Raw genomic sequence first — 14,644 nt, forward strand, 5'->3', positions numbered from 1 at the left:
AATTTATTAGAGCATAAGCTTTCGTGAGCTACAGCTCACTTCATCGGATGCATTTGGTGGAAAAAACAGAGGAGAGATTTATATACACACACACAGAGAACATGAAACAATGGGTTTATCATACACACTGTAAGGAGAGTGATCACTTAAGATAAGCCATCACCCACAGCAGGGGGGGAAAGGAGGAAAACCTTCCATGGTGACAAGCAGGTAGGCTAATTCCAGCAGTTAACAAGAATATCTGAGGAACAGTGGGGGGTGGGGTGGGGGGGAGAAATACCATGGGGAAATAGTTTTACTTTGTGTAATGACTCATCCATTCCCAGTCTCTATTCAAGCCTAAGTTAATTGTATCCAGTTTGCAAATTAATTCCAATTCAGCAGTCTCTCGTTGGAGTCTGGTTTTGAAGCTTTTTTGTTGAAGTATAGCCACTCTTAGGTCTGTGATCGAGTGACCAGAGAGATTGAAGTGTTCTCCAACTGGTTTTTGAATGTTATAATTCTTGACGTCTGATTTGTGTCCATTCATTCTTTTACGTAGAGACTGTCCAGTTTGGCCAATGTACATGGCAGAGGGGCATTGCTGGCACATGATGGCATATATCACATTGGTAGATGCGCAGGTGAAGGAGCCTCTGATAGTGTGGCTGATGTGATTAGGCCCTATGATGGTATCCCCTGAATAGATATGTGGACAGAGTTGGCAACGGGCTTTGTTGCAAGGATAGGTTCCTGGGTTAGTGGTTCTGTTGTGTGGTGTGTGGTTGCTGGTGAGTATTTGCTTCAGATTGGGGGGCTGTCTGTAAGCAAGGACTGGTCTATCTCCCAAGATCTGAGAGAGCGATGGCTCGTCCTTCAGGATAGGTTGTAGATCCTTGATGCTGAAGCAAATACTCACCAGCAACCACACACCACACAACAGAACCACTAACCCAGGAACCTATCCTTGCAACAAAGCCCGTTGCCAACTCTGTCCACATATCTATTCAGGGGATACCATCATAGGGCCTAATCACATCAGCCACACTATCAGAGGCTCCTTCACCTGCGCATCTACCAATGTGATATATGCCATCATGTGCCAGCAATGCCCCTCTGCCATGTACATTGGCCAAACTGGACAGTCTCTACGTAAAAGAATGAATGGACACAAATCAGACGTCAAGAATTATAACATTCAAAAACCAGTTGGAGAACACTTCAATCTCTCTGGTCACTCGATCACAGACCTAAGAGTGGCTATACTTCAACAAAAAAGCTTCAAAACCAGACTCCAACGAGAGACTGCTGAATTGGAATTAATTTGCAAACTGGATACAATTAACTTAGGCTTGAATAGAGACTGGGAATGGATGAGTCATTACACAAAGTAAAACTATTTCCCCATGGTATTTCTCCCCCCCACCCCACCCCCCACTGTTCCTCAGATATTCTTGTTAACTGCTGGAATTAGCCTACCTGCTTGTCACCATGGAAGGTTTTCCTCCTTTCCCCCCCCTGCTGTGGGTGATGGCTTATCTTAAGTGATCACTCTCCTTACAGTGTGTATGATAAACCCATTGTTTCATGTTCTCTGTGTGTGTGTATATAAATCTCTCCTCTGTTTTTTCCACCAAATGCATCCGATGAAGTGAGCTGTAGCTCACGAAAGCTTATGCTCTAATAAATTTGTTAGTCTCTAAGGTGCCACAAGTACTCCTTTTCTTTTTGAGAATACAGACTAACACGGCTGCTACTCTGAAACCTGTGATTATGCAAGGCACTGAATTTAGCCGTATAGAGTGGAAATCTGTCAACTTCATGAAAAAACTCGCACAGATACAGACAGACATCATCTTCCTCTCCAAATGCAAACAGATGGACATCATACCGAAAGGACTGAAGGTAAAAAATCCATTACAATCTACATACCACACAGACTATGCTGACAGCTTGTGCCACACACTCTCAAGGAAACTGCGGAACCACCTGATCAACATCCTCTACAGCAAACAGGGAAAGATTAAGAATGAGCTCTCAAAACTGGATACTCTCATAAAGAACCAACCTTCCACACAAACTTCCTCGTGGCTGGACTTTACAAAAACTAGACAAGCCATTTACAAAACACACTTTGATTCTCTACAAAAGAAAAAGGACACTAAGCTATCTAAACTACTATATGCCACAAGGGGCCACAACAATGGTTCCCGTAACCCACCCAGCAATATTGTTAATCTATCCAACTATACTCTTAGCCCAGCGGAAGAATCTGTCCTATCTCGGGGCCTCTCCTTTTGCCCCTCCACCCCCACGAACATGATACAGTTCTGTGGTGACCTAGAATCCTATTTTCGACGTCTCAGACTCAAGGAATATTTCCAACACACCTCTGACCAACATATTAACCCACAGAGACCTTCCTGCCAACACTACAAAAAGAAGGACTCTAGGTGGACTCCTCCTGAAGGTCGAAACAGCAGCCTGGATTTCTACATAGACTGCTTCCGCCGACGTGCACGAGCTGAAATTGTGGAAAAGCAGCATCGCTTACCCCATAACCTCAGCCATGCAGAACACAGTGCCATCCACAGCCTCAGAAACAACTCTGACATCATAATCAAAAAGGCTGACAAAGGAGGTGCTGTCGTCATCATGAATAGGTCAGAGTATGAACAAGAGGCTACTAGGCAGCTCTCCAACACCACTTTCTACAAGCCATTACCCTCTGATCCCAGTGAGAGTTACCAAAAGAAACTACAGCATTTGCTCAAAAAACTCCCTGAAAAAGCACAAGAACAAATCCGCACAGACACACCCCTGGAGCCAGGACCTGGGGTATTCTATCTGCTACCCAAGATCCATAAACCTGGAAATCCTGGACGCCCCATCATCTCAGGCATTGGCACCCTGACAGCAGGATTGTCTGGCTATGTAGACTCCCTCCTCAGGCCCTTCGTTACCAGCACTCCCAGCTATCTTCGAGACACCACCGATTTCCTGAGGAAACTACAGTCCATTGGTGATCTTCCTAAAAACACCATCCTAGCCACTATGGATGTAGAAGCCCTCTACACCAATATTCCACACAAAGATGGACTACAAGCCGTCAGGAACAGTATCCCCGATACTGTCACGGCTAACCTGGTGGCAGAACTTTGTGACTTTGTCCTGACCCATAACTATTTCACATTTGGTGACAATGTATACCTTCAAATCAGCGGCACTGCGATGGGTACCCGCATGGCCCCACAGTATGCCAACATTTTTATGGCTGACTTAGAACAACGCTTCCTCAGCTCTCGTTCCCTAATGCCCCTACTCTACTTGCGCTACATTGATGACATCTTCATCATCTGGACCCATGGAAAAGAAGCTCTTGAGGAATTCCACCATGATTTCAACAATTTCCATCCCACCATCAACCTCAGCCTGGACCAGTCCACACAAGAGATCCACTTCCTGGACACTACGGTGCTAATAAGCGATGGTCACATAAACACCACCCTATATCGGAAACCTACTGACCGCTATTCCTACCTACATGCCTCTAGCTTTCATCCAGATCATACCACTCGATCCATTGTCTACAGCCAAGCGCTACGATATAACCGCATTTGCTCCAACCCCTCAGACAGAGACAAACACCTACAAGATCTCTATCATGCATTCCTACAACTACAATACCCACCTGCTGAAGTGAAGAAACAGATTGACAGAGCCAGAAGAGTACCCAGAAGTCACCTACTACAGGACAGGCCCAACAAAGAAAACAACAGAACGCCACTAGCCATCACCTTCAGCCCCGAACTAAAACCTCTCCAACGCATCATCAAGGATCTACAACCTATCCTGAAGGACGAGCCATCGCTCTCTCAGATCTTGGGAGATAGACCAGTCCTTGCTTACAGACAGCCCCCCAATCTGAAGCAAATACTCACCAGCAACCACACACCACACAACAGAACCACTAACCCAGGAACCTATCCTTGCAACAAAGCCCGTTGCCAACTCTGTCCACATATCTATTCAGGGGATACCATCATAGGGCCTAATCACATCAGCCACACTATCAGAGGCTCCTTCACCTGCGCATCTACCAATGTGATATATGCCATCATGTGCCAGCAATGCCCCTCTGCCATGTACATTGGCCAAACTGGACAGTCTCTACGTAAAAGAATGAATGGACACAAATCAGACGTCAAGAATTATAACATTCAAAAACCAGTTGGAGAACACTTCAATCTCTCTGGTCACTCGATCACAGACCTAAGAGTGGCTATACTTCAACAAAAAAGCTTCAAAACCAGACTCCAACGAGAGACTGCTGAATTGGAATTAATTTGCAAACTGGATACAATTAACTTAGGCTTGAATAGAGACTGGGAATGGATGAGTCATTACACAAAGTAAAACTATTTCCCCATGGTATTTCTCCCCCCCACCCCACCCCCCACTGTTCCTCAGATATTCTTGTTAACTGCTGGAATTAGCCTACCTGCTTGTCACCATGGAAGGTTTTCCTCCTTTCCCCCCCCTGCTGTGGGTGATGGCTTATCTTAAGTGATCACTCTCCTTACAGTGTGTATGATAAACCCATTGTTTCATGTTCTCTGTGTGTGTGTATATAAATCTCTCCTCTGTTTTTTCCACCAAATGCATCCGATGAAGTGAGCTGTAGCTCACGAAAGCTTATGCTCTAATAAATTTGTTAGTCTCTAAGGTGCCACAAGTACTCCTTTTCTTTTTGAGTGTTTGTTGTGAAGTACAAACTGCACAAAAGCTGGCTTGGCATATTATAAGCACTGAAGCACAATGCTACAGATTATGTTATTATAAACACATTGCGCCCAACAGAAAATAAAATACTCATTTGGTGTTTCAAACAATGCATGTCAGGTTAAGGATGATTTACAACCTCAGTGAACAGCCCTGTTTCTAAGAAAGAAAGTACTGGAGAAAAAAATAAAATAAACAAAAAAACTACTTTACTTCTGTCAAGGCTGATTTCTCCACGCTGGCACTTCAAGTGTAGAAGGTGGGGGCCCGCAAGGATTCTGAAAATTAATACTGGCCACTCCGGGCTTATATTAAACTCCCAGGGTTACAGCTTCTCTCTAACCTTGGATGGATAGATGCTGCCACCACACAAATGCAAAACCCTTGGAACTCAGGAAGGTGTACTTGGAAATTCCTTCCTGTGGGGTACCCTCAAGCCCTTTCACCCCCTCTTTGGGGAAGAGCAGAAAAAGAAAACAAAGGGAATTAGCTGTTGTCCCCAGCTAATTAAACAATATGTGCACAAACCTCTTAGGACACCAAAATCCAATCCTGTTCTTAAAAAAGGTAAATTTTATTAAAAACAAAGAAAAAAAATACATCTGGAACTTAGGCTTTTGCTAGGTTTAAAAAACCCACTTACAAAAATTAAACATCAAGAATAATCTTCTTGAGGTCCAGCTTAAAGGTTACAAGCAAAACAAAAAGCATTTGGAGTTAGCACAGAGGAGTCCACAAGCCAACAGAAATAAATCTAATCACGTCTTTCTAAACATTCCTGATCTACTTATGTATCTGGGTTGTTAAATTAGTAGTTCTAGATATGATCTGATGATTTTCGTATCTGGCCTTCAGCTTCTCACAGCATAACTGCTCTCTGTTCCCCTCTTTCCAGGAGAACAACAACAGCACACAAAGGGAAAGCTTTTTTCCCAATTTCAAAAAGTTCTAGCCTTCCCATTGGCTCTTTTGGTCAGGTGCCTTCCTTTTACCTGGACTTTTTTAACCCTTTACAGGTAAAGCAAGTAGAGAACAGCTACCAAGAAGGACTTTATAGCTAACTGGCTGGCTGGGTGTCCATAAAAGGGAGCTATCCCTCCCTCCGCTTCATTTACGACCACTTCTTTTTAAACAATTAACCTCTTTGAGTATCTCCCTCTTTTCTCTACATTTCCTTCTGCTTCCTTTTGTAGAAGAAAGTTATACTTAAAGTAAGCCCCAACATTTGAAAATTGTCCGCATAACACCATGAAAGAAACTAACACTGCATCAATCAGGCACTTACCAAAAAAGGGCCCAATCCTGCAAAACTTACTCATCAGCATAGTCTTTACCCACTTGACTTCACTGGACTGCAGGCATGAGTAAGGACTAGTCACATAAGTAAGAGCTGGCAGGATCTGGCCCATATGGCCAAATTCTGGTCCCCACTAAGCCTGTGTAAATTTGAGTATTTCCACTGCAGTCAATGGAGTAATTCCAAGATTTGCACCAGAGTACTGTAACTAAGCAGAAATTGGCCCTAAAAATTGGAGTAGGGATGGAGAGCAATTTAAAACTGAAGGAAAGTCTAAGAATGTTGAAGATGTTTAAGGATACAATTTGAGGCACATTAGGGCATTGTAAAAAACAAAACAAAACCAAAAAACTAACCTTTTAACTAACTTATTTTAACTAACCTTGTTGAAAGAAGGCTAAAGAAGACCCTTGGCTGCAATGTCACCTCTGACCTTGTCTCCTGGTACCAGCATTCATTAAAGAATCATCTATTTTCTGTGATTGCATCATATCTACTAATAGATAAGATCTTTTTTCTGTTTTGAAACCTTAAAGACAGTTGATGAGTGGTGACCCTATCTTTGGGCTTGCCTACACAGGGAAGTTATTTTGTATTAAGGTAGGTGTAAATTTAAAACAGGATAACTATTCTTGATTAACTCTATATGTGCATGCTCTTATTCCAGAATAAGAGTGCCTTATTCTGAATTATCAATTTATTTCCAAAGTGGATTAAATTAATTCAGAATAAAGCACTCTTATTGCAGAATTGGAGTATTCACAGACAAAGTTAACCAGGAATAGTTAATCAGGAATAACTCCAAATGCAGGCAAGTCCTTTGATCCACTACATTTAAGTCATTCTTTGTGTATTTTCCATCAACCAAGGGCTAGGATGTACTCCAAGTTGTTTTGTTTTTATGTGTAAAAGTTTTTCAGGTTCAATGAAAACTTAAATTTGGGGGAGAAAAACTAGGGAAGCAGGAAAATCATGCCATTAAAGAGGACCTACAAAAGTTAAATGAAAGCTGAGTCCATCTGAGAGTTATGTGCTCAGTACCACCCTCATGAGATGAGGGACAAGTGCTTAAAACAAAAGTTTTACTTCCCCTCAGAGATAAACTGGAACTTCTGGTTCATTGAAGATATCCTGGAGTTCATCAATCAGTGACAGTGTAGGTAACCAGAAGTCTTACTTAACAGCTGTAGCTCACGAAAGCTTATGCTCTAATAAATTTGTTAGTCTCTAAGGTGCCACAAGTACTCCTTTTCTTTTTGCGAATACAGACTAACACGGCTGCTACTCTGAAACCTGTTAACAGCTTCAGTGACACAGAAATACAAGTAGATTTCAAGATGCTGGAAATCTCCAGCATCAGTCCAGAAGAGCATTCATCATGTAAAATGGATTGATTCTGTTTCCATCTTATCTCTGGAACTACTTATGGACCAAATTGTGACTCATTTTTATGGAAGCACATGGGTAAATGGAGACTACCTAGGGGCAATGCACAATTTAGTGACTGCACAGTTCACCTTTCAAAACACAGGCTATTGGCTAAATGCCAGAATTTGGCCTTGTGTAAGCAAGACAGCCAGGATATTTGCCTTTTTAGCCCCTCCCAACTCACTCAAACAAAAGTAACTGCCATGAAACACATTTTGCAGATGGATCAGCTGTGGCATTTGGTCAGTGCACACTGGTGCTGGAAGGTCAGCAAATGGACTTGTTTTTGCTTTATGTGCGCAAAACTGAATAGTTTCACTGCAAATTTGATCCCAGAGTCAAATTATGTAATTTTTACCAGTATCACCTTAATTTGCAAAATCTTACCCAAAGTCAAAATCATAGGTGTGACCTGAGATCATTTCAGGAGAAAAAGGTCACCCTTTTCTCATCATGAATAGACTTCCATGGCAAAACATCTCTCTGGCTGTGGAAACTGTCTGTGGTGAGAGGTTTCTGTTGTACCGTTTGGTGAGCTGAATTAATTCCTCTTTTTACCATGGTTACATGGTTAGGTTTGTCTAGTTATTTCTTTCTTTGGAAGCTGGACTAGTCATTATGTTCACAGTACTCAGAAAGGGAAGTTAGATAAAAACTAAAATACTCTTGTTGGAAGGTTGCTTGCTTTATTTCCTACAATTCAGAACAGCAGCACGCAAAGAACCCGAAAAGAGGCTGCTCCTAAGGCAGTGAGGCACAATTCACCACATTTTGCTTTAAGTTGGCTCATTCCAGACTGACCCTGATCATGCAGGCTTCCCTACACAGTCTCCTAGCGGGACCCAGAGAAACCCCCCGCTCCACACACACACTCTTAAAGTAATAGCTTGCCTTTCCAACACAGTCATCTTGTTGGGGTTTTCCTCAAACTTTTCCTAAAACTAACAGGCAGTTTCCATAGTCAGAAACTGTGACATTTTTCTCTGAACATCTATTCATGATGACAAAAGAGTGACCTTTTCCATCTGACTGGAGATAGGGGCGTAATTCTACTCACCCATGTAAGTGATACTCAAAATGGCCTTTGAGTGGTTGCTCATCCACTTTAGACTTGATTTTGAAGCACCCTCAGCGATCATGCCTTTTTTGAGCTTTGAACTGGGCCTTGCATTCATCTATTTAAAAAACTAAGACAATAGCCAAAACCAATACTGAACAAGACTTAGTCCCATGACTCTCTTACTTCTTCCACCATACAAGCTCTTTACCCCTAACCCTTACAGTGAAAGAATTCTCCTCTGGTACTTGGTTATAGAGGTACTGGATTTTGTGGTACATATACCTGTTCCATGCCACCCAAAACAACTGAAGAGTGACTCAGGATCTAGGGGTGGAGGGAATGAGACGCATGGATCATGTATCAAGCTTGTGTGGGATGATTAATGGATTAACTGTTTCTCTTTTTGAGCAGTAACCATGGAGATTATTCACAAATACCATGCTGTTTCAGCTTACCTGTTATATATGTTACCAAATGCCTCAGGCCCCAGATAGACACTGTTGATTCATTATCAGCATGTGATATATGACAATTCATTTGAGAGAGTGTGAGGTGGGGGAGCCAGGACTTTAGAGAGACTACAGAATAATTAAGGAATATGTATTTCCCTTATCGCTTTCCTCCTTCTTTCTCTGCTCTGTCTCATGTTTTTCTCCATTTCCTTTTCTTTTTTACAGTCCAGCATAAAGCATACTTTTATTTTGGTGAGATTTTAGAAACAGTTAGAGGAGATTACTGGGTCTTTGGAAACTTTAGTAAACCTTAAACTGGTCTCTGATACTGTTGTGAGTTTAAGCAAATAAGTTTATCTCTTAGAGAACAGCACAACAGAAACTGTTTAGAAAAGTCATTTAAGTTAACACTTGACATGGCAAAGATATCTGATTTATCTGTTATGGAAGCTGAAGATGTGCTACAGTACAGGAGAATGCTTCTGTCTGCAAACCTGAGAGCAAAAGACAATTGCCCAGTCAATTTCAAACTTTCTTTATGGCCTACCTCATGTCAGGGGCTCTATATGGATCATCACTTACTCGACTGACTTAATTGCCCAGGTCTGTGGGTCCATGCCCAGTAGTCCCCTTTTTACATTCTTTTTGTGAATAAGAGAGTGGCAGCCACTTTTTTCATTTTCAAAACCCAAAATTAGCTAAAGCAGAACCCCTGTCCCATGCCGCTGTACACGTAAAAGAGCAATACATTTAAATGTCTTTATAGTTCCTCATGTTTTTAATGAATGAAAGCCTCTACAAGCAGCTTTTCCTGATGTTATAATTTCCCCCAGTTTCTTCTCACCATGACAACATTTGCTCATGATGTGACTAACCACACATCCGCATTGGGTAACGAGACAAATCCTCTAAGCAGTCCAAGATCAATTTCTAGGTGAGGAGGTCTTTTTGTCAAAATGGAGTTTATTTTTCATTCCATATTGTACAGTAATTATTAGGGATTTTTCACATTTCCCTTTATTTTAAATCTCAACTATAGATTTCAAAGCACTTTACAAATCTGAGCTAATGATCACAGCACCCCTTTTAGATATGTAAGTACCAGTATGTAAGTAGGTGGCACACCAAGACAAAGATATTGTATTTTTCTCTCTCATGGGCAGAGCAAGTCTGCTGCTTTAGCTACTAGAAATACTCAGGTTTCAGAGTAGCAGCTGTGTTAGTCTGTATTCGCAAAAAGAAAAGGAGTACTTGTGGCACCTTAGAGACTAACAAATTTATTAGAGCATAAGCTTTCGTGAGTTACAGCTCACTTCATCGGATGAAGTGAGCTGTAACTCACGAAAGCTTATGCTCTAATAAAGTTGTTAGTCTCTAAGATGCCACAAGTACTCCTTTTCTTTTTTAGAAATACTCAATCACTGACAACAAGTCCTGCCCCAAAAACATTAAAACTCCTACTGAATCTTCAAGGTTACTGCATAAGGTAGCCACAAATATCTGTGTATGCCCAGGACTTAATAATGATGTGACCAGCCCATGTCCTGACATGTTCACTTTGCAGAGTACTGATAGTGTTGTGACACACAAACCAGGTTGTTTGGTGTTACTGATCTACATCGCCATAGCAAGAATCAGCATTTTCACAGATGCCCCACAAAACTGATACTGTTCTGTTTAGTCCTGTTGACCCATCATTTCCAAGGACAGTTCATTGAATGCCACCAACTCTCCTAATGTCGTTGGTTTAGTGATAGCACCAGGGTGCAGAGGTTGTTATATGTACTACACACCGTCTATCCAGCAACTAAATTGGTTGGAAATATTCTGACAGAATGTTTGGGATTTTTTTGGTTGGAAAATGCTGATGTGTCCAAAGCAAAACAGCTGTTGACTGCATTGAAAATTCATTTACAAAACACAGACCTGAGCATTCTGATAAAACTGAAGTGGAACATGCTGATTTTCCATTTCAAAATTACTTTTCATTTCAATTTTTAAACTTTTTACATTTTATAATAGAAAATAAAGTCAAAATCTAAATGAAACAATTTGATCAAGCCAAAAAAAATTGTTTTTGTTTTGCTTTGTTGTTTTCATTCCATTCTGAGATGATTTTTTTTTAAACAACAGAATTTACCACAAGACAGAAAATCTGGTTCCCAAATGGCTCTCCCAGCAATCCTCAGACAGGCCGAATCTCCTTCACCACAACATCTAGTGTATAACGCCTGCAGCTACAACAGATATTTGAGTAGAGATGCAACAGACTAAGCAGTGCAACAGGACATAGAAAGGCCAATCACCTTGGCCTCTCTTCTGAGGTCACAGAGGGCCCTCGCTGTAGTAGGACTGTTGTGGTTCTGCCGTATGGAAAGATGTGCACTAAAATGGAACGAAGCAGGGAGGGGGATTTATTTGAGGTCAGGCAGGGAGGATGAATCTCTAACTAGCCACAGAGTTCTGCACTGTGAGGGCCTCACTGTGCATAGCCATAGAGAGGGTTTTGGATACAATTAAATATGGGGGCTCCATAATTACATAGATTGTCTGGCTATGATCTACTGTGTCAATGGGATTGCATTCTGAATACAAGCTACTGGAGCTCTGGGGTTGCAATACAGACCACGGAGTAATTTTATTACCACTCAGAGGCTTTGAAGATTGGGCTGAGGATTCCCTTCTGGGTACAGACCGTGTTAGTAACTAGCATCTGGCACAGGTTGGAAATGATATAAATAATTACATGCAAAAAAGACCCCAAACAACCCAGGTTAAAAAAATGTTAAGGTTGCAAAGTCAAGCACTCTAATTTACTAAATACCAGAATTAAGATTGAAATGAAGATCACACAAACAAGTAGTTTTTCATTCATACATTCTATCACTTCAGTAATATGGTTTGAAATGCTGCTATAACATATATTCGTATCATCCTGGGAAGGGAAAGAACGTAATGAGTGACAATCATTGTATGGTTTCATAGTAGCAGCCGTGTTAGTCTGTATTCGCAAAAAGAAAAGGAGTACTTGTGGCACCTTAGAGACTAACAAATTTATTAGAGCATAAGCTCTGTAGCTCACGAAAGCTTATGCTCTAATAAATTTGTTAGTCTCTAAGGTGCCACAAGTACTCCTTTTCTTTTTGCGAATCATTGTATGGGAAGGGGCTATGCAGAGCTTTCATCTCTCTCTCTCTCTCTCTCTCTCTCTCTCTCACACACACACACACACACACGCACACACACACACACACACACACACACACACTTTCATAAATTATGTGCCTACATTATTGTGTTATAAATCATTAATCCATGTTACTGCATTTTAACACCTTTTTTCACCCTTGACCAACATCATAGCAGAGCTGGATTTCTAGGGAATCATATTTAATGCATCATTCAAAACATCTCTAGCAAAAACTGAGCACATGCTCATGTGGTCTCTCAGTGCTGTCGTCCTCACTTCTTCCAGATATCTAGTACTTCAGTTTCTCACCACAGAACTGTACTTGCAGCTGGAAAAATGAATATGAACTCCTTAACTAACCTGGATCCTAATTTTTTTTCCGGCAGTATATTAGAATGAAATCCTGCTGGCATTATTCCCATGAGTGGTCTCACTGAAGTCAAAGATATTATTTGCAAGACTCAAGACATTAGTCTAAAACATTGTACATGTTCTTACTAGAGAGTTTTAGTTTAAGGGATAAAATATTCAAGATAGTGGGGAATTAGCCTTTGTCATTACCATACCTACAGGACCAGAATCTGTATAATACTTCTTTATTAGTTCACAACTTTGTGGGGTTTTCATTTTTCAAATCAGGTGTAATATAAATGTAACTAAACATACATTTTGCAAGACTAAATAAAGGCGTAAATACACACAGACATTATATATAAAAATTCAGTGCCTCAGTTTTCGCATCTGTAAAAGGGATTAATGATAATTCCTTTGTGAGGTCTCTGCAGATGACCCATAGTGGTGGTGATTACAAATCTATTACATGTAATATAAAAACATATTGGGCTAGAGCCTCAGCGGATATAAATAGGTACAGCTCCACTTTGAGATCTTATGGATGAAAAATGATATAAAAGAGTTTAGTAGTCGTAACAGAATTTATTGTGTGCCAGATCCTAAGGAGCTGTTGAAGTCAATTTATATCAGCTGAGGATCTCTCCCAATATTTTATATTATATGTAATCACTCTCACCATGAGTCATATGCAGAGATTGAAACCTTGGACCTTCAGCACCAAAAGAACAGATTTCTACTGCCTGACCTACAAGAGTAACTCCATTAACTGAAAGCTATATTAGGCTCATCTTCTTGGTGAGCCAGCCACCAGATAAGGGACACATCATACTTAATGAGTATGTTACAACCTCCTCCTGTCAGGGGAAGCTCATCCCAAATGTTTAAGGTACACAGGAATTCATACTCCCATGCAAGAGTCACTCTGTAAACACTTATAAATGTAGGTTCAAATTTTGCACTGGTATAACTGGGCATAACTCCAACTGAAGTCAAGAGGGAATACTATATATAATAATTTAAACATACTTACCAAGGCCCAGGCATGAAACTCTTAGTCCAGATTTCCCAAGATTTCTAGAACAAACAAGAAAATGATTTAAAGAGAGCAGTATCACATCCCATTGGAATACACGCAATACTTCAAGAAGGAAAATAGCAGACTGAGAATACTGACATCTAGTTTTGTTTAAACAAAATGTTTTCCAGCCGAAACATCCTCACCTCAAACATCAATTCATGCCTCCATAAAAATAAAACTAAATTCTTGGCTGGGATAATATTAGAAATGTGGTCATTTTGGAATGGGGAGTTTTCTGGGTAGGTAGATTTAGACTTGTTGTTTGTAAAACAGCTTACCGGATGGATGATGAAGTGTGTGAAACTATTTTAACTTTCCACTACTGCTTTACATTGAAAGTTGTTTTTTCCTATTCTATCCATGTCAGTGTTGCTGAAATGGAGCAAAAGCAGTGGTTTGGTTAATGACAGCTGTACTGTGACTCCTAAAGCTTTCCCAGAGTATTTTCTCTCTCTCTCAATTTAAAAGTGGTACAAATTATAATTTAGAGCAGGTATTAGTAAACAAAGTTTAATATAACACTATGCCAAACATTTAAACTTGGTGTCCTACAGATAGTGAAAGCCAGAAGGAACTTTGGGGAAAGGATTGGGGTACAATCTCAGGGATATTTTGTCCCTGTGGAAGATCATATAAGGCAGGTCCACCATAAGGGCCTTGAGCTTACCCACCCTCTGGTCCAAGTTGATAGCCTGTTGTGGCCACCATGGTGCTCTTAAAATCCCTGTTGCCTTATCCCACTTGATCTTTCGAAGGTTGTGAAGCATGAGGGGGATGGGAGGGAAGGCATACAGCAAGAGGACTGGCTATTGCACTAGGAAGTTGTGCCCTGGAGCATTTCAAAAGCAATAAGCTGGGTACTTCCCATTTCCTTGGGTTGCATAGAGGTCCCAGAAGGGAAATCCCCTCTGACAAAATATCCACTGGATCACTGATGAGTGGAGCTCCCGCTCATAATCCCCATGAAAACACCTGCTGAGACTGCCTGCGAGGGAGTTCATTACCTCTTGTAGGTGCACTGCAG

General features: G+C 41.0%; 1 protein-coding gene across 5 annotated transcripts in view; it reads right to left on the minus strand.

The window, feature by feature from the left end:
- KCNAB1 (potassium voltage-gated channel subfamily A regulatory beta subunit 1) overlaps positions 1–14,644 on the minus strand; it is a 242,096-nt gene that overhangs the window by 82,294 nt on the left and 145,158 nt on the right. For all 5 annotated transcript variants that reach the window (XM_043491524.1, XM_043491525.1, XM_038417509.2 and 2 more), the window contains one exon: positions 13,573–13,616. In XM_043491524.1, the coding sequence (XP_043347459.1) occupies positions 13,573–13,616 (44 nt within the window). The remainder of the gene's footprint in view (positions 1–13,572; positions 13,617–14,644) is intronic.

This window comes from Dermochelys coriacea, chromosome 9, assembly GCF_009764565.3.
Source record: "Dermochelys coriacea isolate rDerCor1 chromosome 9, rDerCor1.pri.v4, whole genome shotgun sequence".
NCBI classification, from domain to species: domain Eukaryota; kingdom Metazoa; phylum Chordata; order Testudines; family Dermochelyidae; genus Dermochelys; species Dermochelys coriacea.